Source organism: Typopeltis vanoorti, chromosome 13, assembly GCF_054136105.1.
Source record: "Typopeltis vanoorti isolate ZY-2024b chromosome 13, IOZ_Tvanoo_1.0, whole genome shotgun sequence".
NCBI classification, from domain to species: Eukaryota; Metazoa; Arthropoda; class Arachnida; order Uropygi; family Thelyphonidae; genus Typopeltis; species Typopeltis vanoorti.
Window position 1 is genome coordinate 96,069,814 of NC_143561.1, and position 25,105 is coordinate 96,094,918.

The 25,105-nt window shown below is 35.1% G+C and overlaps 1 protein-coding gene across 2 annotated transcripts in view; it reads left to right on the forward strand.

The window, feature by feature from the left end:
* The window catches only part of LOC150100391 (calcitonin gene-related peptide type 1 receptor-like), a 135,630-nt gene extending 116,171 nt beyond the window's left edge, over positions 1–19,459 (forward strand). Inside the window, exons 12-16 of one of the 2 annotated variants that reach the window (XM_090402758.1) lie at positions 3,218–3,303; positions 4,012–4,150; positions 14,080–14,121; positions 14,747–14,886; positions 18,507–18,645. In XM_090402758.1, coding sequence (XP_090258884.1) covers positions 3,218–3,303; positions 4,012–4,150; positions 14,080–14,121; positions 14,747–14,886; positions 18,507–18,510 — 411 coding nt within the window. In that variant the 3' untranslated portion in view covers positions 18,511–18,645. Of the gene's footprint in view, positions 1–3,217; positions 3,304–4,011; positions 4,151–14,079; positions 14,122–14,746; positions 14,887–18,506 lie in introns of both variants that reach the window. The other variant, XM_090402757.1, reaches the window with a different exon arrangement.
* The last annotated feature ends 5,646 nt before the right edge of the window (positions 19,460–25,105 follow it).

Sequence of the window (25,105 nt, forward strand, 5' to 3'; positions counted from 1 at the left end):
TTCCTGTACTCGCAATCGATGGAAGGAATATTCCTTCCTGCCTGATCCATCTATAAATATAAACGAATAAAAGGTAGAAGAAATGAAAGATATAGTACTTCATGTTTTTGGAACATTTAATGAAGTCTGAAGATGTTGGTGTTGGAAGATCTCTTCTTCCCTAGGCTTATTTTTACCTTTTTTGACACGATATTGTCGTATAAAATAATACATCTAATAAATTAGAACTAGTTAAAGAACTAAACTTTGCCTGAAGTTCAAAAATACCTAATCACAATTTCTGAACAATTTGATGTCCTTATAAGGACTGGCTTAAAGAGGCGAAGCAAGAATGTTTTTCATCTACCCCGTTATCTGTAGAGGACAGTGTAGAGATAAGGCTTTATTGAGCTATTAAAGCTCTGATCATGGCAGGAGGGTAACAGCCATAGCCGAGCCTCATTTAGAACTTCATTGGCAACAGCATTGCCATCCATTACTCTCCAAGGGTATTGGATGGAATGAATCCACCGCATCTCACAGTCGATTGATCCCAATTCGATGTTCTTATAAGAACTGGGCGATGGACTGAGTCCTTGACTCTTTATCATCTGAATGAAGTAAATCTGTGTGGATGGAGTGTTTTTGAGCTAAAAAGCTCTAGTCATAGCTGGGTAACGGCAAAAGCCGAGCCTCAGTTAAAACTTCATTGGCTACAGCATTGCCATCCGTTACCCTGGAAGTCCTAAAAAGGACTTTTCAAAGTTCCTATTTCCCCAATTTGATGTACAGCAATTAACCTTATTTTAAAAATTCTTCATTAAAAAAATATAAAGGTGTTTAAACAAATATTAATTTTCAAAATTATTATACAAAATTTTTCAAATAATTTTTTAAACATTTACTTAAAATATGAAATTATTTTATAATTATTAAGCAACATATTTACAATTAACATATAAGATACTACAATTTCACACAGCTATTTGAGATTTAAAGATATTTCGACCTCGATTGGTGGATTAAACATTTGATCTTGATTACACAACCTCATTTGGTTTCTTGTTATTTATGAATGTTCGACTCCCAAGTGCTTTCTTCTATAGGAAGTTATAATATACGGAATTCGAACCCAGGTCTTTCCCACCAAAGGATTTGTGTTTTAAACCATCTTTTCACCACCTATCGTATGCGATACTACAGAAATAGTTTTTGATAATTACATATAATATTTTACATTCATTTTAATAACAGTAAAACAAATGTTAACATGATAAACAATAATCAGTATTTATCACAATTAGTTGCTTTTAAGCATTCTTTATTTTATCACATTCTATTTAGTATTTAAAATACGGTTAGCGCTCTTGATTTCAGTTTTAAGTACTTCGATCGAAGATGGATTATTTGTTGTTAGTTATTTTTATTTTGAAGATATTTAATCCGTTAGCATTAATTATGGGTTAATAAAAAGTCGATTTTAATTATTTAGATGGGTCCAGAAATAAGATTTCGATAATTAAAAAAACTCAAAGGAATATTTAAGAGGTATTTATGTAGTGGGTGGGGTGGGGTGGGGAGGATTGCAGTTTGAGCTTACGATAAAACCCCGCTTTACAAGGAGATTATTATTACGAAGCAAATAAAGTCCTGAATTCACTTTAATGCCTTGTAATGAATCTAATACTTAATTAATTCGTGCTGTGTTTGCAGTCTCCGTATGCTTTTACAAGACATGAAAAAAAAAAAAAAAGTAAAGTCGACAGTGTTTGCACTTTCGGGTTGAGTGTTTTGTTCTGAACTGATCGCAAATGCTCGGATTTGTTCGTCTCTTGAGCAAATACTACACTTCTTAGAGAAGTTATTGATCGCCTTAAAGTCCATTTCTCTCAACTCGACTTCGCGAAGTTAAATACGATCAGCAACAAACGTCAACTAATTTCTGCTGAATTTAGTTTCAGGAATTTTTAATTATTTTTTTCCGAATTTGTTGATGAAATTCGTAAATCTCAATTTAAATTCCACAACTAATAGCTGAGATTTTACTTCGGGCACCAATTTCTGCGTGAGAAATGAACCTCTCAGCCGTACTTAACATGATTCGGTCAATATATCCGCCATCTTTGCTGATCGAAGAAGCTCGTGCGCCAAATACCTCTTACATATGTACATAAATTTATCGCAATGATGTTTTCTCTGATCATAATGAGATTTTAATGACTTTTTTTGACTACGGAATGTTCTACTTTTAACACTCAAGTCACTGAATTACCGATTAAGTTGTTGCCGCTTGTGTTACAAGATAGCTGATTTAGTGTGGATTCAAGTGGCTGCACCCAGGGTAGTCGCCAGTTAGATCGCACCCTGAAGCAAACAATTAAATATCGCCCCTGATGGATTATAAGACAAAAATATAGGAAAATCTCCAACTTCTGTTTTGTTTTTATTACAAGAGAAACATTAATGCAAAACGATTACATAATAATATGAATTAAATGTTTGCTCTACGGAGATATCGCACAATAAAACTGTTTATAAGCTCTTCTAAATTTAAATTATAAGCTATGTCCACCTCCATCGATATAGTTGCTCGACCAACCAATCTTTCTTGGGTCATTGCTATTTGCAAATAATTTTTAATCAGTTTTAAGCTTGGAAAAACTTCTTTCCGCACTTGCTACGTAGCGGCAGCGCCTACCGCAATATGGCTGTACGATCACCCTTATTAAGCCACCGCGTGAGGCAAGCTGCCTCTATGCTACACTCTGTCGACCGTACTGGCTGCACATTTAATAACCATATAGTAAAATTCAGATGATAAACAGTAATCAACCAAACGTTTGCCTGCAGAAGGAATGTTTCGATCTTCTAAGAGGTTGCACAATCGTGCTAAAGCAGCACTAACATATTTCAAACGATCTTATTTCCTTGTCATTATCACCATGCTAAGAAATGACTACCAAGATGAGGGAAATAGTTCGTAGTTTCCAGAACTCGATCCTCTAGAATGAGGATCGATGCCTTGTTTGATGTTTACAATTCGTTTTGTAGGCTTGTTTTGAAAATGTGAACAGAACAGTTGTTCAAAATAAGAGAAAATGACATGTCTAAAAATAAGAACTTTTTATAAAAATTAAAAAATATTTATTAATTAAAAATTAAAAGTTTAGTGAAGTATTAAACTTAAATTATTAATTCAATCTAATACACCTTTTTTTTAATCTCTTATCTATTATAGTTAAATCTGGCATTTTTGTGTAACATCATCCGGGTATTAGTAACTAAATTACAAGCTACTCATGCCAATGAACCAAGCCAGTATAGGTAAGTGTTCGCAAAGAAACATTCAAATAATTTTGATTTATTCACATTTATTAACCTGAAATTATATTTTAGTGTTGTTTTAGCGTAAAATGATTATCTTCAGAAAATACAATAACCTATTTACTTCGCAGTCCTACTTACAAAACGACGATGTATTGCTTCAGAAGCTTCACAAGGCAGTCGATAAAAATTATTTAAAGTACTATTTTAGCACAATAAGTTACCGATGTTTAGATTTCATTGATAATGAGTCAAACTTGCTCATTATGTACAGCAGTATACTAAGACACTTAAGTATACTGCTGTATATCTCAGTGTATTTATTGTTGCATTTAAAAGCAAGGAATTGATATACTCGTATGTTGAGTGTCCCAACAAGACTGGTTGTTATGGTAACCACCCTCATTGGAAATGTACTTGAATACTTACGTAATTCAAGCAATTACGTAATGCCTTTAGAATGGTTAATAAAGATAAAGATTGGCATATTTTGGTTAAAAGAATTTAATTTAGTAATCACATTAGTTAAACTGATAACAGAAAGTTAATAGTCAAGTCAATATTGGATTATGGCTTCCAGTTTTACTCACCAACATTTTTAATGACAAAAAAAATGGAAGGCTGGAAATAATAAAATTTATTAATAAAAATAATTTATTATTATTATTATTATTTATTTATTTTTATTTATTTTTATTTTTTGTATAGAAAAGCTGTTCGAGCAACCCTGGTGTTGGTTCCTTTGTTTGGACTTCATTTTTTCCTTGTCATTTACCGTCCCCGATCTGGGGAGTGCAGCGCATTAGAAGTGTACACGTGCTTCAGTTACGCTATGGATGGATTGCAGGTAAGGGAACTATCTGACATCTTGTTCATCTTATACCTGTACTGTGAGGGTCTCTTTGTTGAAGTATTAAATTTCAATACTTAGATGAAATATCTACAAATAATGTCTAACTTATTAGAGGAAATATCCTATGGAATATTTTAAAAAATATAAATTGCCAAGCTCATAAATCATTTTACGTAATGACGTGATTTATCTGAATAATGGCCTTAATTGGTTTTTGGAACAAGGAAAAGAACAAAGTCTGCTGCGTCAATCTAAACCAAGACATTGATTCGAAATTGGAGTTTATTGTTCAGACACCAGCAGCACCCTTTGTTCTAAAAAGTTTCTTTTTTAGATCGTAAGAATTCTGTTCGAATCGTTAATCACCAACCAAGAAAACGTCTTCCTTCTTAGACTCATCTAACGTTGCAATATTAAGTTTATTTCTGTCTCTTTTCTGCTTTGATACATCTTATTCAATTTTCCTTAGTTTTTGACTGCATCAATCAGTGTGATTTTATTTTTCTTTTCGTAGTTTTCTTTTGTTTTTCTTAACGTCTCCAAGATTATTTTCTTTCATTCTCTTTTTTTTTTTTTTTTTGACCAGAATGGAATTTTCTCATTTCCTGTTTAGTCATTGATAGAATTCGTGTTGTATTTTGTGAACGACTTCCTCATCTGGCCTGCTTCCAAATCCAATAAACGCCGTAGTTTGTTTCAAAATTTTAAATTATAAATCACTCTTAGAAAGCGTTTTTTCTCTCACTGTTTAAAGAAGACAATTTCCTAGTCATTTTAAGCAACATAGAATTTGATATTATTTTGTCTTTGTTTTTTTTTTTTTTTGATTACAGTAAATATTCTGGCAACATTTTCTGAGTTTTTTTTTTTCTTTTCTTTCTCAGATTCTTTAACATGCAACTTTTTCTTACATGCCTCGACGGCTGCATATTATTATTATTATTATTATTATTATTATTACAAATCCAACTTCTTTTTACATTTAGTTGTTGTGTAAGAGAAAAGACAAAACTTCCCTTGACTTTAATTGAGACCTTGTTTACTATGATTTATATTTCGGTGCAGCTCGATTGTAGCAACATTAATCTTACTTCATTTGTGCCGAGATAAAACATTAATAATAAAAAAAAATCACGGAACCTGAGTGGCACTAACAAAACAACCAACTACATTTATAAGCAGCAGCAGCAATACAATTAATGATACTTTTTGTGATTATCTGTTGCCAAAATATTCCACGAGCAATTCTCAGTTACCGAAAAATGAAATTCTTCTCAGTGTAGGAAGTTATTTATTAATGAATATAATTTCGCAGTGTCTGAAAACTTATGCAACTTGTTTTCAGACATAGTCCAATATTTCTCCAACTCTTTTCGTTAAAATCGTAAATTTGTAAATTTTCATTTAAAGTACACTTTTACAGTACTTGTTAAGTATATAAATATATGAAACACATAAAAACCAATGTAATTTTTTATTTTCAATAAAAAATATAACAATGTTTAATTAAAAAACATTTTTTAACAAAACACCAATTTTATTCCACCATTGCTTACAGATTAGCAGTAAGATGCGGTATACCAGATGGGTAATTCAGGGATCAATCGACCGTGAGATGCGGTGATTGATTCATTAATGCCCTTGGGGGTGATGGATAGCAACGCAAAGCTGTACCAATGAAGTTTAACTGAGGTTCGGCTGTTGCTCTTACCCACTTGGGCGATGAGTTTTTGAGTTCGCTCTCTTAAGGTTTTTGCCTAAAGGGAGCACTTTGAGTCTCCGGGGAGAGTGTTCTCCGGCACGGCCCGCTGAGGGGCTTTGTCGGTGAATTATTTTCCTCGGAATTTGAGCGGTTCTGCTCAGTGGTCGGGGAGCCCGTCACTGAGTGGAACCAATGCTGAGATTAGGACGGTCTTTCGCCCACTATGGAGTGGCCTAGAGATCGTCCGTATTTTTGAGATTTCACCTTTACTTACATAGTCGGTGATTGATTCATTCAATCCAATACCCTTATGGGTAATAGATGGCAATGCTGTAGCCAATGAAGTTCTAACTGAGGCTCGGCTATTGCTGTTACCCTCCTGCCATGATCAGAGTTTTAATAGCTCAATAACACCTTATCCCTACACTGTCCTCTACAGATAACGGGGAAGATGAAAAGCATTCTGCTTCGCCCCTTTAAGCGAGTCCTTATAAGGATAAGGACTAATAATTATTATTTTTTTTTTTTAGAATGGTGGGAGGAGGAAGAAAAGTCCTTTTTAGGATTTCCAGGGTAACGAATGGCAATGCTGTAGCCAATAAAGTTTTAACTGAGGCTGGGCCATTGCCGTTACCCAGCAATGACTAGAGCTTTTAGCTCAATAACACCCTATCCTCAGATTTTCTGCATTCAGATGACGGGATAAAGAGTCAAGGACTCAGTCCATCTGCCAGTTCTTTTAAGAACTTTAAGATAATTATTTTTTCCGTACTGTGTTTGCGACAGAAATGACAATAGTTGTACTTTGCTCACGGTTCATAGTTCTTTAACTATAGTTTACTCCAAACACCCTATAAATAAATCCCAAATTCAACAGACCTTGGATTTTTACTCGAACTTTTAGGGTATTGAATCCAAAACTGAACCAAAAATTCTTGATTGTATACACAATTGGGAAATTTGCCTAACAGATGATTCCTCTCACAGACTTCCTTCGTTAACGTTTTCATAAGCTCCTGGTTTTGTGTTATCTTTTCATAAATCCTTTCATGAAGATTTCTCCACTGAACTGGAAGCTGGCATTCCTTCACTTTTCTGTAATCATGTAGGAACACAAGCAGCCAATTTGTCAACGTCTGAACACTGTTGAACATTGTTCAAGAAGGATTATATTTATAATTTGCAATAAATTTATACCAGAAAGATATAAGAGAAGCCCTTTGATTGGAAAAATCAAGATTCGAATCCTGTCTATGGCGAGAAAAACCTTTATCAGGGCTCTCTTAAACCGGAAAAATGGCCTTGTGAATACACATACAGACATAAAATACTGTTGGGCAAAGAAGACAACGGGAAAGCACCTTTCTATAATTACTATTCTCTAGTAAAGCAGTACTGCTACTCAAACAAACCAATTTTCGGATTGACAGACTCAAAATGAATAAATAAATATTACATAATATGCTTTTTTTTTCATTCTTTGTATTGTGAAGAGCTTGTTAATGATGCAGTCTTATTTAGGCTTTGAGGGAGTAGCTGTGGAGACCGTTTTGGACTCTCCATTGATTCATGTAGTAAGCTGTTCGGCACTGCGTTTGCGAAAGAAATGTTAATACTTAACTTTGCACACGGTGCATATTTCATGGTTCTTTAACTATAGTCAATTTTCAAGTTCCGTTATCGTTTTTGTTCCTCTTTAATTAATTTTTCACGCTACTAATGATCTACATTTTTATTTTATCTTCTTTAACTTGGTTAATTTAATTTTTCCAGAAAGGCACTTCCAAAAAACCACAACAAAAAAATACACGTTTTAAAATTCCGACTGAAGCTGCTTTGCGAATTCTCACAACATTACTTCGTATCTAGAACAGAAAGGTGATTCTAACTCAGTGCATCATTTTATCACAGCACTTTTATCGAGATTATTTTATTTTTCAAGATAAATTATACTTGTATATAATTTTTCAGGATTTTTTTTTTATTTATCCACTGAACATTCAAGAAGTACCGACTACGAGAATTTAAATGCTATACAAATTCATTTAACTTCTTAGGATATGGCTAACCTCCCCCTGGGATATTATCTTATAGTGGTGTAGACGTATGCGAGCCATAGACCCCGAGCTATACCGGCAAGATTTTAAGCTCCTGGTAGGACTCCCACAGCTACACTTCAGACTTTTCAGTGTAGAGATGAAATCCAGCCTATCCATACAAATTCTTTCCTAGGTGGAGGAGTAAACCCAACCCTTCCTCATTAATTAAATCATTAGTTAATTATTTTCTGTGGGAAAAGTATTCCAAAACGACTTCCATTGTTTTATTGAAGATAAAGTAAATATCGAATCCCTAATGATTTTTATTCCACTATAGACGAGGCCGTTTCAATCCCCATTTGTAGCCATCTCGTAGTCTCTAACACAACATATTTACTATCTTAAATAATGAGTTATATTGTCAATTTTCCTGCGTTTACGGAACGAAAAACCGAATTTCCGGAGGGAAAAACCGCTTGTCAGTGTCAGAGGTCAAATAACCGAGGAACCAATGGAAGAAAGTGTTAGTTAAAATCTGGTCGGACTGAGAATGGTTTTCTTCTGCGTCCTAACGTAATAGATGTATACGCCACACAGGGCTTTATTGAAGATAAAATATTAATCAATAACTATGCATGATGGAATTCGCATTTCTGATTTTTAACACAATATCAGATTTCTTAAACTCCATCGTCAAAGAATTTAAACAGTTGTAAATTTGAAAATTAATGAAAAGTAAAAAGCACAATGGCGTATTTGGTTTGATTTTTAAGAACTTTCTTGCCTATTTTTGGTGATCGGTGCAGTCATGTTCCTGACCTCTGTTCTCCTCGTTTATATGGCTGAATACGAAAACTAACCCTTGGATTTCTGAAGTTGAAAGACTGCATTACACGATCTGGATTCGAATTTTATTAAGGACGCTAAGCACTCCATCGAAGCTTTCTAAAGGCGATAAAAATTGCTCCTGAAATTAACTCTAATATTACCTTCGATAGTAATCCGCCTGAATCTGTATAGAGGAGTCTCCGTAACGTAGTCGATTTCGATGATGTACCTTGGCAGAAAAGATCTGGTTCGAATCCAGTCTAGGACGTGAAAAACATTTATCAAGGCTTTTCTCGTTCGTAAATGGCCGGATTTTGTCTCCCGAAAACTCGAGATTTTCGTCCAGTAAAACAGGACAAATGGGCCAAGAGAACACAACCAATTAAGACATTATACACTGGCCTCATAGCCTGAGCTTCTGTCGTAAATCCATACAACAACCAATATATAGAAATTAAAACATCTCATCTTGTAGAAAACGGTGCTAAACAAATTATGTCAGTACAACTTGCAAGACACTCCATTCTATACTGAAGCTTTTTTTTGTTTTAAAAAATTCAAATTATCAAAAATGTTACAACCAAACAAATTAAAATATAAATAATATTTACTATTAAAGTGAGAATCTTAAATATTATTTTTATTTTTATTAAAAACTGTAATAATCAACAATAAACTTAATAATCATCAACATAAAATTAATTGTAGTTTCTTCATATATCAGAAATTTGATTCACCCATCCTGTCAGTAATGTTATTGGTATTGGTATATTGACAATAAAACGGGGAAGCTCACGGTCGATTGATTTCAGACATTGAGCCCTATATAAGGGCTCAGTGTTTGAAAGCAATCGACCGTGAGATGAGGTGATTAATACCCTTGGAGGGTAATGGATGGCAATGCTGTAGCCAATGAGGTTCTAACTGAGGCTTGGCTATTGCTGTTACCCTCCTGCCATGATCAGTGCTTTAATAACTCAACAACACCTTATCCCTACACTGTCCTCTACAGATAACGGGGAAGATGAAAAGCATTCTTGCTTCACCCCTTTAAGCCAGTTCTTATAAGGATATAATGACAATAAAACAGGAATGGAAAATCGACCCTGAGATGTGGTAATTACCCTTGGAGGGTAATGGATGGCACTGCTGTAGCCAATGAAGTTTTAACTGAGGCTCGGCTATTGCTGTTACCCTCTTGCCATGATCAGAGTTTCAATAGCTCAATAACACCTTATCCCTACACTGTCCTCTACAGATAATGGGGAAGATGAAAAGCATTCTTGCTTCGCCCCTTTAAGCTAGTCCTTATAAGGACAATAAGACGGGGAAGGTAGGCTGTGTGAGTCGACCGTGAGATGCGGTGATTATATCCAATACCCTTGGAGGGTAATGGATGGCAATGCTGTAGCCAGTGAAGTTCTAACTATTGCTGTTAGCCTCCTGCCATGATCAGAGCTTTAATAGCTCAACAACACTTTATCCCTACACTGTCCTCTACAGATAACGGGGAAGATGAAAAGCATTCTTGCTGCGCCCCTTTAAGCCAGTCCTTATAATAAAACGCGGACAAGATGGCGGCTCGCGTGTTAGTGTTTCGTGTATTTTTGATGGTGAATTGCGAATTTGATTGATATGTTTTTAGCGATTTATCCTTTCGTGTCGAGTATTATATTCACATGTATTGATCAAGCTTTTTGATTACGGAAAGTTTTTGTAAGTTGCAGGTGAGTGAATACTTAAATTTCAATTTTTAGTTCCATCAGAAACCATCCTCTAAGCCTAATCACAGGGCATACTAAACTATATATCGTACTGCTGGAAAACACCAGATTGTGTCATCGGGATTTGCTATGGCAAACCCTCTGAACGAGACCATTTTCGTGGAGGTTTATAATGAATTCCTCAGATTAGGAAAACTTCTGAGTGATAGTTCCCCCGGAAAAGTTAAGCTTTTTGACTCATTCCCACCCTCTGCAGTCACAGAAGATAACTCGGACGATACAAGTGAGGAGCTCATTACTCAGTTGCAGTCTCTCCCACACTTTGAAGATGTACGTGTGCGCAAAACCACTGACACAGAGGCTCCCATAGATTTTGGTTTGGAAGAGGATACTTCCAGTTCCAATCCCTCGACCGCCACGAAAGAGAGGGTTCCACCGATAGTCCTCCGGGAAAAGAAAAGATGGATGCAATTAAGATCCACCATGATAAACTCACAGATAAGTATCTCTCAGCCAAGAACACTGATGATGGCATAAAAATTCAGCCGGCTACTGTGACTGATTACAGGAAACTGGCCAAAGTGTTAGACTCTAGCAATATTCAATACCACACCTTTTCTCTTATTTCGGAGAAAAATCTGAAGGTAATACTGCGGGGTGTCACGGAGGATATAATTACAGATGAAATTGAGGCTAACCTCTGCCACCTATTAAGATCAGCAGAATGACTAGAGCAGATAAATCCCCTATGCCTCTGGTATTGGTGGAGATCCACAAAGCCTATAAGAACATCTATGATTTAACATCGGTTTGTGGACTCCGGATCACCCCAGAGTCACTCCGTAAAAGGGAATCTACTGGTCATTGCCATAGATGCCAGAAATTTGGTCATGCTCAAAGATTCTGCAAGGCAGAGTACAAATGCCTGAAATGTTCTAAGAGCCACCCCACTAACACCTGCACCAAGCCAAAAACCACCTAGGCTAAATGTGTCAACTGTGGCACATTTAGCCGAGTGGTGGCCCTCATCCAGCAAACTACAAGGGATGTACTCAGCACCGAAAAAACAGAGGGATGGAGACAGCTAAACCGACCTCTTCCTCTAGTAAAAGATCACCTGAGGCCCCTACTCCTCAACCTGAGACTCGGCGGCAACAATGGGTGACCTTCAAAGACAGTGGAAGCCAAAGGCAAACGAGAAATTATGCTGTTGTGGCAGGCCCCACCGAACCAACTCATCTCAGTACGTTTGGTACTGCTGGCATCCTGGATATAGCTATCCTGCAAGACATTAAACTTGTACAGTACAGCCTTAAATCACTAAACGAGCTGTCATCGGGTCACAACCCAATTCTACTACAACTGGGAGAACAAGAATACCTGTCTCCTCCCTCTCACTCATGCATATCGTGGGACAGATTGTCTAAAGCACTTAGGGATCAAATTAGACCTGTCCCTCACATATGCACAGAAGAATATGTGGAATCTGCAGTGACTAGCCTCACACAACAGATTAAGTCTGCTATAACGGTTGCAACGTTCCACAAACTTGTTCCCAAGCCTGGTCGTTTGCCCGAGGATATTATGGACCATTGTGGACCTGATCAGAGAGAAGAACAGAGCTTGGAAGAGATTGCATAACACTCGCGCTCCTCAGGACAAAACAGTTCTTAATAGATTGAACGGGACAATGAGAGATGCACTTAAAACTCACGGAGACCAAGTTTGGGATGAAAAGTTAGCCTCTATCTCATTTATTGATCACTCTATCTGGGGGTTACTGAGAAATAAAAACAGATCCCCCCATAACCTCTAACCAGGGCCTAGTTTGCACAGATGTAGATAAGATAAGGCAGAAGCCATAGTAAAGAATCTACAGGAGCAGTGCTAACCCTCATACAACAACTTAGGTTTCAATCACTTATACAAAATCCACAGACAGGTCAGACACGTATTAAAACTCCCAGATACCAGTGCTGACCATATTGCACCCACATCACCTGTTGAATTATATAATATTATTAAAAAACTAAAGAACAATAAAGCTCCGGGACCAGACGGCATCTCAAATAGGGTGATCAAGCTGTTGCCTCGAAAAGCTGTAGTGCACCTGATCGTTATAATAAATGCAATCTTAAGACTTCACTATTTTCCTTCCACCTGGAAACTGGCTGATGTAATCCCTATACATAAACCAGGCAAAGACCCACACCTACCGCAAAATTATCGTCCAATCAGTCCATCTCCAATCTGGGTAAGGTTGCGGAGAAGGTCATCCTCTCACGACTCCAACCTCAGTAAATGACCTACACATCCTCCCTAAAGAACAGTTTGGTTTTCGGCAACACCACAGTACTACCCAGCAAATCCACAGAATTGTGGAATACATCACCACCAGCTATAACTGGCGCCAGTGCACAGGAGCTGTTTTCCTAGACCTATCCAAAGCATTTGACAAAATCTGGCATTTCGGACTCCTACACAAACTTATCTCAGCCGGTATCTCACTAAAAATGGTTCATCTAATCCATTCATATCTTCAAAATAGATCAATGCAGGTCAAAATCAATGGTTCTACATCGTCCCAGAGCCATATCTTTGCTGGAGTGGCTCAGGGATCCCTGCTAGCTCCATTGCTGTTTTCTATATACATGTCGGACATCCTGCACAATCCGATGTCTTCCATTTTGGCCCTGTATGCGGACGATACAACAATACTAACAAGATCTCTCCGACCCCATTTCATTACGAGAAAGCTTCAAGAAAACCTTCTAAAGCTGGAGGGTTGGTTCTCCAAATGGAAATTGGAAGTTAACCCCCAAAAAAGCTCAGCCATTCTTTTCTCGAAAAGGCCAATGTTTCCTGCAGAAGATGTGTTACTATTCAATACTAAAATTCCCTGGCAGACAGAAACAAATTACCTGGGTGTAATTCTCGACAAAAAGCTATCTTTCGACCAACACATCAAGTCTACGTGCGCAAAGGCATCTAAAGCCATCCCTCAGATCTCTCCGCTAATTTATAGAAATAGCAAGCTCAGCAACAGAATCCAATTGCAACTATACCAGATGATGAGTGGTCCTATAATCACCTGTGCCTCTCCAGCCTGGAGCCACACCTCTAATACTAACATTATCAAGATATAGCGAGTGCAGAACAAGTGCTTGAGAATGATTCTGAACGCTCCGTGGTATGTTAGAAACAATCAACTTCATACAGATACAAATATTCCCTATATTTTTTCTCTTTCCTACAATCTTTAACACGTAAGTTCTTCCTAAAGACGTCCATGCACCCCCAACGATTTGGTTCAGCAAGCTGCAGCATACGAGGCAAAGGACATATTCAAATATAGAAGACCAAAAGCTATATTTGCCTCCAATAGCGATGTATAATCTCCATGCCCATTCAGGGCGAGCAAACTGCTCATATATTTTACCTTCACTGTAACCGCAACAGATAGCGGGGAATATGAAAAGCATCTTGCTTCACCCCCTAAAGACATAAATGTCAACTGATAATAAAACGCATTTTGTCATGCTTTCGGAAGAAAGTGTATTTGGATTTAATGTTCTTTAACTGTAATATTTATAACTCGCCAAGAAATTAACTGTAATCTCTCCTTTTTAGGGTTTCTTGGTATCCCTTATATTTTGCTATCTCAATGGAGAGGTGAGTTCCTATTATCTTTCCATTATACACACACAATATATATAAACAATGTGTTTCAATTTTACTGCTAGTATTTACTTATTTAAATTTTGTTTATGTTTCATATTAAATGTGAATTTCAGTAGAATCGCTTGTTATTTATACAGTTCGCTTAATTGGTGCAATGATTATCATGAGTCATAAATTTATTGTTGTAAAACCAAAGATAAAACTGAAATTATTTTAAAATATATTTTAACATTTGCTTACATTTTGTAATCTGGTCTGGAAAAGTAACGGAAATTAAATTTTCACTGAAATTTCTAAAGTCACGTGCAGAACTCGGATAGTGTGCAACAGCTTTACCAACGAGGCTTCTGTTTGATGTGATCGGAAGTGATGCGTTGTGGCTTCTCTTTCATATTTTTGATTCGCCCTTTTTTTTTACATTATTGATTAGCATTTCTAAATGCATTGCGTCTCTCCACACAATGTATTTAGAGTGGGATATTGTTGTGGTTATTACCTATCATAGAACTCTCTGTCTTTTTTATTTTTTCGTTTTTATTTATTCTCTTGTATGTTTTTTTTTTCCTAATACTGTAGCACGTTTCTATTTGCCTCTTTTCCGTTACTTTTCTTTCAGATTCAGTATCTTCTATGGCGGTCATTCGAAAGGTACAAGCTGAGGCATACACTTAAGAGTGCGTCCGAGCATCGGCGATCCACAAGGTCGGAGTTATGCTTGAGCAAAATTCCTAATCAGGGTGAACGTGTTGTGGCCCAGTATGTGAAATGCATTTTCTATTATCTAATAACGAAATTTTGTGTTTTGTTCGCAGTGAACATTCAAATTCTCTGACCTCAAACTGATCTAGAATATTGTAAGATAAATTATGACATTTCGTTCTTTATTTGGTGATTCCTTTTATATGAAGAAAGGTCTCAAATTTTACGAAAATCGTCCGTAGAAATTGAACTTCGTATTTGAATTACTTAACAGAAAATATTTTGGGGTAATGCAGGATTAAAAGCTATAATATTAATCGGGAAAATATTGCGCAGGTGGTAAAAATTCACATTGTTTTATTACAATTAGCAGCATTCATAGGACAGCGAAGTCCTATGAGCGAAGTTCCTAGAGCGAAGGAACAAATCCAATTCAAATCCTCTGGATATTTTAAATATTTAATTTATATTAAATATTAATTTTTAATATTTATATTTAAAATATTTATATTAAATATAAATATTTTAAACGATATTTATAAATATTTTTACTTTATTTTTAAAGCTTCTCTTAAATAAAATAAAACTAAGTATAATTTCCCACTTTTTTTAACCTTTTTTTTTCAAGTAATCATAATATGTAAATGGTACTAAGATATATTTTGCAAGAATCGATTTTCTCTCACTTTTCAATTAACACAGCATATCCCAAAGTGTGGTGTGTGAGTCTCCAAATTTTTTTATTAATAAATGTTTGGTTTTTATTTTTATTTTAGTTCGTAAATCTTCATATACAGTTCAGAATACGATATTAAAAATCCTATTAATTAAAAATTGAAAACTTCTTTCGCATAATTCGTTTAATAATGTGAGTAATATTTTGCCACAATATTCTATATTTCGACACACGAGTTTAAAGCATTAGTATATAAAATCAGCTACAGTGTCATCGCTGTGGTATGCTGAGAAATCCTAATTTTCTGCTGAAAGATAATAATGTTGTGTATGCTGTGCCGATTAGTCTACAATTTTGCAATCAAGAGCAGCATATGAAGGCTGATCTCTAGTAAAATTATGACCTATCAGTAAGGTGGGGGGGGGGGTGCTAATAGGCCACTGAGTTATATGCATTATCCAAGTGAGCTACATGCAGAAAAGTTTGAGAATCGCTGACTGAAGAAGCGTCACATATCGCAGCAGAGAAATAGCAAGTCAGTTGTATTGAATGGCGAATTGGCTGGCCTGTTTGGCCGAATGATTAGAGTATCGGCTCTACACTACTTAAAACTCTAAGTTTTAAGACGCAGCCTTGAGAAATTGAAGGAGATAGAAATGAATGAACCAGGATATTAAACCAATTTTGACACACAAGGTGTGTTAATAACAAGTGGTTGCTTTCGTTATAGAAAAATAAAGATTCTCTCGTGAGAAGTCACTTTTACTCAACTTGCTACTACTCTACACTTTTTGGCAACTAAAAGAACTGAAAACTGAAATTTATATATCATGTTGCATAATATCAACACTAGATGGCGCAATAAAGTGAACCACTTCAGTTTACATAATATAATTTCATTGAATGTTTAATCTATACGATGCAAACATGAATTTATCTTATATGTGGCTTGCGATGAACAGGCTGGGGACTATAATCAAAATATATTTTAAAAATTTCAAGATTTTATTTTTGAGTTTTCTTGCCTTTTTTTTTAAATATTAAAAAATAATGTTAAAAAATTAAAAAAAATGTATAAACATGTTCTATAAAAATTTGTCAAAAATCAAATTCATTTATTTCAATATTTAAAAAATGTTAAATTCCATATAATTTGAATGATACTATCCCTGCTTCTTGACAACTTCATAATAAATGTGTTAGTATTTTCACTTTAAGTGAAAGGTTCCAGCACATTTGATTGCTATAATATTGATTAATTTAATTTAATCGTGCACCATTTAATGAATTCATCTCTTAAAATGAAGCTGCCATTTAGATTGGCTTAAAAAAGTTTTTTTAATGGCTACTAGCAGCAGTCCCAATTATTATTTATGAAAGACTAATTAATTAGCTTTTATTACATAATTCTCACTTTATTCAATATAAAAAAAAGTGTACTTATTCAATAGATTTATAAATATTTACTTACTTTATAGTTTATTTAATCAAAATGAATTAAAATTATTGAAAATTATTACTTACACCGAAGAAAAAAATAAATACTAATGACTAATATAAAGACTACAATCAGTCCTAATTATTAGGTAATTAATATCCTTGGTGGGTAATGGAAGGCAATGCTGTAGCCAATGAAGTCTAGCTGAGGCTCGGCTATTGCTGTTACCCTCCTGCCATGATCAGAGCTTTAATAGCTTAATAACACCTTATCCCTACACTGTCCTCTACAGATAACGGGGAAGATGAAAAGCATTCTTGCTTCGCCCCTTTAAGCCAGTCCTTATAAGGATAAGGGCCTAATTATTATTTATGAAAGACTAATTAGTTAGCTTTTATTACATAATTCTCACTTTATTCAATATAAAAAAGTGTACTTATTGAATAGATTTATAAATATTTACTTACTTTATAGTTTATTTAATCAAAATGAATTAAAATTATTACTTACACCGAAGAAAAAAATAAATGCTAATTACTAATATAAAGATTACAATCAGGCACAGATACTCTGGTTGGAAGGATCAGATCTGGAAGAAAAAAAGTCCTTTTTAGGACTTCCAGGGTAACGAACGGCAGTGCCAATGAAGTTTTAACTGAGGCTCGGTTGTTGCCCGTTATCCAGCCATGACTAGAGCTTTTTAGGCTCAATAATACCCCATCCACGCAGATTTTCTTCATTCAGATGACGGGATAAAGAGTCAAGGACTCAGTCCATCGCCCAGTTCTTTTAAGAACTTAAGCACAGATACTCTGGAGATGACCTTGATCGACTGTGAGATGCGGTGATTAATACTCTTAGAGGGTAATGGATGGCAATGCTGTAGCCAATGAAGTTCTAACCGAGGCTCGGCTATTGCTGTTACCCTCCTGCCATGATCAGAGCTTTAATAGCTCAATAACACCTTATCCCTACACAGATACTCTGACTAAAAATAAAGTCTAGGATATTATAAGATATCTTCCTAGGTAACAGCCACAGCTAGCAACTGTTTTACTTGAAAACATGTTAAAGTTTCAAGCGTATCCAAAGAGAAGGGATTTCATATATAGCGAAACAGCATATCGAAAATTTCCAGTTTGTATTATATTATATTATATTATAAATGTAGGTATTTCAACACTGGATGGATATCCAGTCTGTAACAGATATTGAAAACTGGACATCTTAGAATACACGTTCTTCAGATGCCTTCTTGTTATGAGAATGTGGACAAGATTACGCCAAGTGACGAGAATCTTTCCAGTAACTCGAGAAGTAGCAATCCCCCCCCCCATAATAGAATACAACGAAAGTATCACATTTAGGAACATCCTCCCCATGCTCACTTGCTACCTAAAATGTGTTTTAAAACGACTTTTATATCTAAAAATATCTAAAACAACTTTTAGAAATTACTCGTCGGTAATGTATTATGACATCTATTTTCATGAACTGCCTAATCTTTTAGAGGCATCTGTCCATTCCAAAATTATTCAATGTTTTTTTTTTCTTTCTTTCTAGGTAATTTCTTTGCTGAAACGAACTTATTACAGATTCAAGTTACAGCATCAATTTTCATCGCGACCTACCACGTCCACCCAAGATACGTGTTTATACGACTCTCTGAATCCAAGCGATAGACGTCCTTCTAGACCTTCACCCCAAGAGAAAACGTCGGAAAAAATCAAGGCATACGTCATTGAAGACTGCTGTGTGGAAATCGTAGCTACCGAAGCACCTTCAAAAAAAGTGTTAGTAGTGAATTAAGGAAGAAGAATCCGACTTGAGTTATCGTGTTTCACTTTGAGATTACAGCATCACAAACTTCGATAAATTCAAAGGGAAAAAAACGAAGTTTTGGGGTCAGTAAAGGCGAATGAAGTTTGCTGTCTCTAGAGAAGTTTTTCCCATCATATATAACATTTCTTCCTGATCTTTGTTCGTGATTCCAATATTTTTCGTTACTTTACCGAACTGACTCCAAACTATGGTGACTAATGACCAGTCAGAAAAGGATAAGATTGAATCTTTATCAGATGACATCTGTGATTTCGTGGTCGTCAAACAAACTAATTATGAATTCAAAAACGTACAATAATTTGAATGTGTGCGCATATAAGCATTATCGATATTTTAAAAACTGCAGGGGAAGCAAAAAAATACTTTTACTGCCATAGATTTTGTGATGTCCCTGATTGAAGTCCTAAGTGTTCAAGGATGATAAACTACTGTGATTTGTTGGAATTTAAAGAAAATTAAAACAATGAGTGCTCAAATCAAAGATAAATATATTTAGAAAGAACCGAAACAAACGACCAACCATATGACTAAATATATTATATTTTGTAATTTGTTGCCATTTCACGAAGTACAAAACTTTCTGCACAAAATCTGTGTAAAATATTTGGACGTGATTTGTTTTGGGCATTTTTGATGTTAATGCTCACTTCAATAAATTGGAGTTAACTCTTAAATTTATTTATGGATTTATTTACTACTTTTCTTCGGTAAAATGTTCTTCCCCCCTTCATTAAATAAATAAATGTTTTTTTTATATTATAAATCATAAAGCATTACATATAAGTAACAAAAACGAATAACGCAACTTTTCTTCTCCGTGTTATTTAGAAGAATATTATTGAAATTAATTTTAGGTGCCTTCAGTACATTATATAAGTATCTGCTGTTAATTATTTATAGACTTTATTTTTCTTTTTATTATAATATTCTTTAAACTTACCAATAAAGTATATTCTTATACTTGGATAAAGAATTGAATAATAATATAATTTTTTAAAAGATTTAATTATGATAGTGCTTTTGTCATCCATTTATCTAATTTATCTGAAATGATTGATTTTATCTAAAATTAATCGTTTTAAAATGTCTATTCCATGAATTGAGAAAACGGCTTTTCAGTAGAAAATGCAAACAAACTGAAGGAGTGGAACATTAAGGTTAGAGTTCTAATTGGTTAAAGAAAGTAATTATAAAGCATTTAAATTATTGTATTTTAAGTTTTAATATTTTTAAAAGAAATTATGTTATATTTGATTTTAAGAAAAAAAAATTAAAAAAACTCTTAGATACCTTTTTAGATCTAAAATTACTCCATCAGAAAAAAAAACACATTATTATGAACATAATTCCATTATCAATAACTACATAATGTAATGAAGGAACAACTAACTTTGTAAGAAAATTCAAAGTAGGTGAGCAATGTATTTTGTAGCTCGTTTGACATGATGAAGAGACAAGCAGAGAACCTTTACAGGAAGTTTTAATACAGTCAGATATGAAACTTTGTTAAGCGCACTAGCAATCGATATTTGAGACAATACCACTGCTCTGCAGATGAAAAAATGAACACCTAAATTTATCTTCTCAATTTTCGTTCACTACTGTCATCAAATCACTGCTATACTCTCAAGGGTAACAATATGTCATGACAGTAGTACATGATTGTTTACCTCATTATCAATTTCCTGTAAACAGTTTCCGTCCTGATTATTCTTACATATTTGTCAGTAATCCAATAACCACACTTGCACTTCAGTCTTCCACGATGCTTCTAACTTCATCAATCCACCTAGATCGTTGTATTCCTCTGAGTATTATTTCCTGGTATCAAACACTTGATTTGCTCTTTCCGGACATTTTATTTTCATCTGCCTGTAACAGCTTAACTTTTTTAATTCGGCAAAAGTTAATGTACGTCTACTACTAATGGGAGTAAAAGAAATTTCTTCATTTTACGCTTCATATCTTCCAATTCTCTTTTTTATGTTCAATTTAGAAGACCTTAGGATAATAGAGTAGGAACAAATACTTGCTCTTGTATGCCGTCTAAATACGAATTAATGAAAAAGGACAATATTTCTCTGCATTCCTCCCAGCATAAATCTATTACTGAAATGAATATAATAACCGTTTTTTTTTCGCTCATGTGCTTCTATTTTTTTTATTACAAAACATCCCTTTTCTACCCTCGCAACAGATCATTGTTGTTTCCATGGTTAATGGTTCTTTTCTCTGTAAATTTTTTAAACCTTTGTGTTATTTTGTAGTAATTAGCTTACTGAAAGAGCGCTAACAAGAAAGTAATCAAAAATAAATGACAGTCGCCTTTATTTTTTGACACGCATCTTGCAAACAGTACATTTAGTGAATAAGGGACTTGAATTAGATTGTAATTGCACTGATAGCATCCGTACAAAAGATTTAATTGTACTGTGTAGATTAGGTACACAAAATGCATTTTTTAAGTCATTTATTCAGTTTATTTTACTGTCTAGTTTTTCCCCATTGTGGAAAAAGCTGGACAGTGTAAAATATTCGAAAGAACGCTATTAGAGTAGTTTGGGAGATATCAGTTTTCTCCCTTGGTACACACGCACCACTGCACTCTATCTTCTTGCCTTTTCTTGGCGTTATATCTGCGGAAGGCGACTGTTTTGGAGTTTTGACTATTCCCTGCAGGTTTCAAATCGTAATAGTGTTTCATTCATTTTGACGCTCGTAAAAGTTTGGATACTCTCCATAAGAGAAAATGCGTAATGCGTTTCCGGAACTATCGTGTTTGTTGATAACGAAGGTGAATGAAATTTTGTTTCGTGTATGTGATTTCCAGTTGTTAGACAATCATCTATAGGGAAGAGAATTCAAAGAGGAGTCCTTTGAGAAATAATATGGATAAAGGTTTGTTTTGTCATTTTTCCTGGAATTTAGTTTGCTGGTAGTGAGCAGTGAAAGTTAACTTATCTTGGGATTTAAGAAATCAAGTTTAGTACATGGAAATTATTCTGGCCTGAGTGTGACTACTTCAGCGAAATAAAAGATACTGTGATCAACGAAGGCAATTTAATGTTGCTTAAATGAGCACGATAGTTTGATATCCCAATGAACACCATGTTAACTTTAACTGCGTGATATTAATTGGGTTATTTCAAATAATGCTTCTAAAAAAAGAAATAATATAAAATAAATAAAATTTAAAAAACTATTAACTTGAAAATTAAATTAATTTTAAAGAGAATTTTAGAAATTACAATTGACACCAAAATTATTTTTTTATGTTCAAATATGGAATATGCATTTGTTTGGACCATCATTTATGCAGAAACGTTGCCTTTCTGGCATTTGCATTTTCTTCAGTGGGTAGTAATGAAATGTATCTGAATGCGATAGCTTGGGTGAATTACAGAAATGTCTGTGTTAGCATGAATGGCAGACTCCGGAACTTCAGATAATCGCCTACAAACATTCTACAACTTATTAATATTAATATTAATATTTAGTAAAGATAATATAATATTTAATATAATATTTAGTAAACATAATATAATATTTAGTAAAGATAATATTTAATATCAAATTGAAGGGACTTCATTAGCGACGAATCAATTATCATATTCATAAATAAGCTCGGTCTCAATGTGCCGAGTGAGTAATTCGTCTGTTTGCCAATAACAGACTGAATTCGAATTCCATAAATGACTATTTTTAAAACTGGCAAAAAATCTAGTGCTAAATGAATTTCATCCCAAGATGCAGTCTAGTTTAAGTGGAGTCAGAAATCCATTTCACTCTTGACATCTGCAGTATCAGTGTATTTTGTGTTTTTCTGAATATTACATAAAAAAATCATACGATGAACATAAATCTGTCTTAATCTATCGATTAAAAATTTTATTTTATTTTTATTTTATTTTTTAAAAACAAAGCTATTGCAGTCATCCAAAGCTCCTTTGCTGGGTTGATGTTGCTTATTCCTTTTTCGGCTAAGGTGATCAACGCATGTTCATAACATTTTATTTTATTTTTTTTGGCTAGATGGGTGAAGCAAGAATGCTTTTCATATTCCCCGTTATCTGTAGAGGACAATATAAGGATAGGGTGCTATTGAGTTATGAGCTCTGATCAAGGCAGGAGGGTAACAGAAATTGCCGAGCCTCAGTTAAAAGCCTCATCTGTTACTCTCACTGAGTATCCATTTTAGTCGCCTCGTACGACATGCATTGGCGATTTTTAAGTAAAGCCCACTCTAAAAATTAAGACGCCCCCCCCCGGACCAGTCCCTACGAGTGGCCGAAAGATCGTCCAACTCAGCGTTGGTTCCACTCAATAACGCCCCCCACCACCACCACCACTGAGCAGAGACGCTCATATTCCAGGGAAAAGCATCCCCGACAAGGCCCCTCACGGGCCACGCCGGAGAACACTCTCCCCAGAGACTCAAAATGCTCTCTCAGGACAACCCCCTCCATCACTGGGAGCAAAATCCGGAAGAAACCTAAGAGAGCGAAGGTCTCGAAACTCTGCGCCCTACTTTAGTCGCCTCTTACGACATGCATGGGCTGCAGTGATACAGGCTATTCTTATCCCAGCCAACACACGGGATATAACATTTTATTTTTGACTAGATGGGTGAAGCAAGAATGCTTTTCATATTCCCCGTTATCTGTAGAAGAAAATGTATGGATGGAGTAATAATATAGATTTATAAGCTCTGATCATGGCAGGAGGGAAATAGAAATAGCCGAACCTCAGTTAAAACCTCATTGGCTACAGCATTGCCATCTGTTACTCTCCCTGGGTACCCATTTTAGTCACCTCGCACGACATACATGGGCTGAAATGGGGTTATTCTTATCCTGGCCACTACATGGGTTACATTTTATTTCTTTATTTTGGCTAGATGAGCGAAGCAAGAATGCTTTTCATATTCCCCGTTATCTGTAGAGGATAATGTAAGGATAGGGTGCTATTGAGCTATAAACTCTAATCATGGCAGGAGGGTAACAGCAATAGCCGAGCCTCAGTTAAAACTTCATTGGCTACGGCTTTACCATACATTAGCCTCTCTGGGTACCCATTTTAGTCGCCTGGTACGACATGCATGGGTTACAGTGGAGCTATTCTAATCCCCGGCTACCACACGAAGAACATTTTATTTATTTCAAATTATCTTAGATATATAAAAACTAAAACTTGGGTTCTTTTCGTGCTTTTATTCGTTGACTATATATTAATAAATGATATACACAAATTCTCAACAAGTTTCACCAGCTATTCTGTCTCACTTCTTCAGGACAAGTATGACGTTTCGATTTCCATGATTCTTGATGTTTGGCCTACGTAATTTAATCCGCAAGAACATGGAATGTTGTACACACCTGTGTATTTGAAGAAGGCATTAATGTCCTTAACAGATCTTAAAATGTGGCGTATAGTTTTGACAGGTTTAAGCGCAACTCTGATGTTGAAAGACTTCAGGAATTTGGCTATTTTTGTTGAAGCTGAGCCTGCATAAGGGATGACGATGGAAGATGTATATTGCGCGACAGGAGGTTGTTGCTGTGGAGGGTTTCTGTGAAGAATCGTTTTGATTATATTTTTTGGATAACCGTTGTTTACTAGTGTGAGATATGAGAGTGAGTTCATCAAGCAGATCTTTTTCTTCTGAGATAATATTGCTCGCTCTATTTTTAAGCATATGTATTCTGCTGAGTTTTTGACAATATGGTGAGACGACTTGAAGTGTAAGTAACGTCCAGCATCTGTTGGTTTTCGATAGATTGTGAGCTGGATTTGTTCATTCTCTTGTTTCTTTATTAGTGTATCTAGAAAAGACAATTGATTATTCTTTTCAAGCTCTAACGTGAACTTTATTTTTTGGTGGAAGGAATTTATTTCTGTATGGAAATCAAATAAAGTAGTTTCTGTACCTTTCCAAATTATGAAAACATCATCTACGTATCTCCACCAAACCAACGGCTTTGGATTTACTTTGGAAAGGATGTCAGCTTCTAATTTTTCCATGAACGGATCAGCGCAGGGAGGTGATAAGTGACTGCCCATGGCTAAGCCATCAAGTTGTTCATAAATTGTGTTATTCACTTTGAAATAATTTGATTTGAGGCAATGCTGAAAAAGCTGAACCTATGTCATGTGGATAGAGATTTTCTATGATCTTGGTAACTTCTTGAACAGGTACGTTGGTGAATAACGAAATCACGTCTAAGCTTGCAAGGATGTCTGTTTTTAAGATGGTGATGCCTTTTAATTTTCCAGTGAAATGCTTCGAATTCTTTATGAAGGAATCCAATTTTTTTATATTA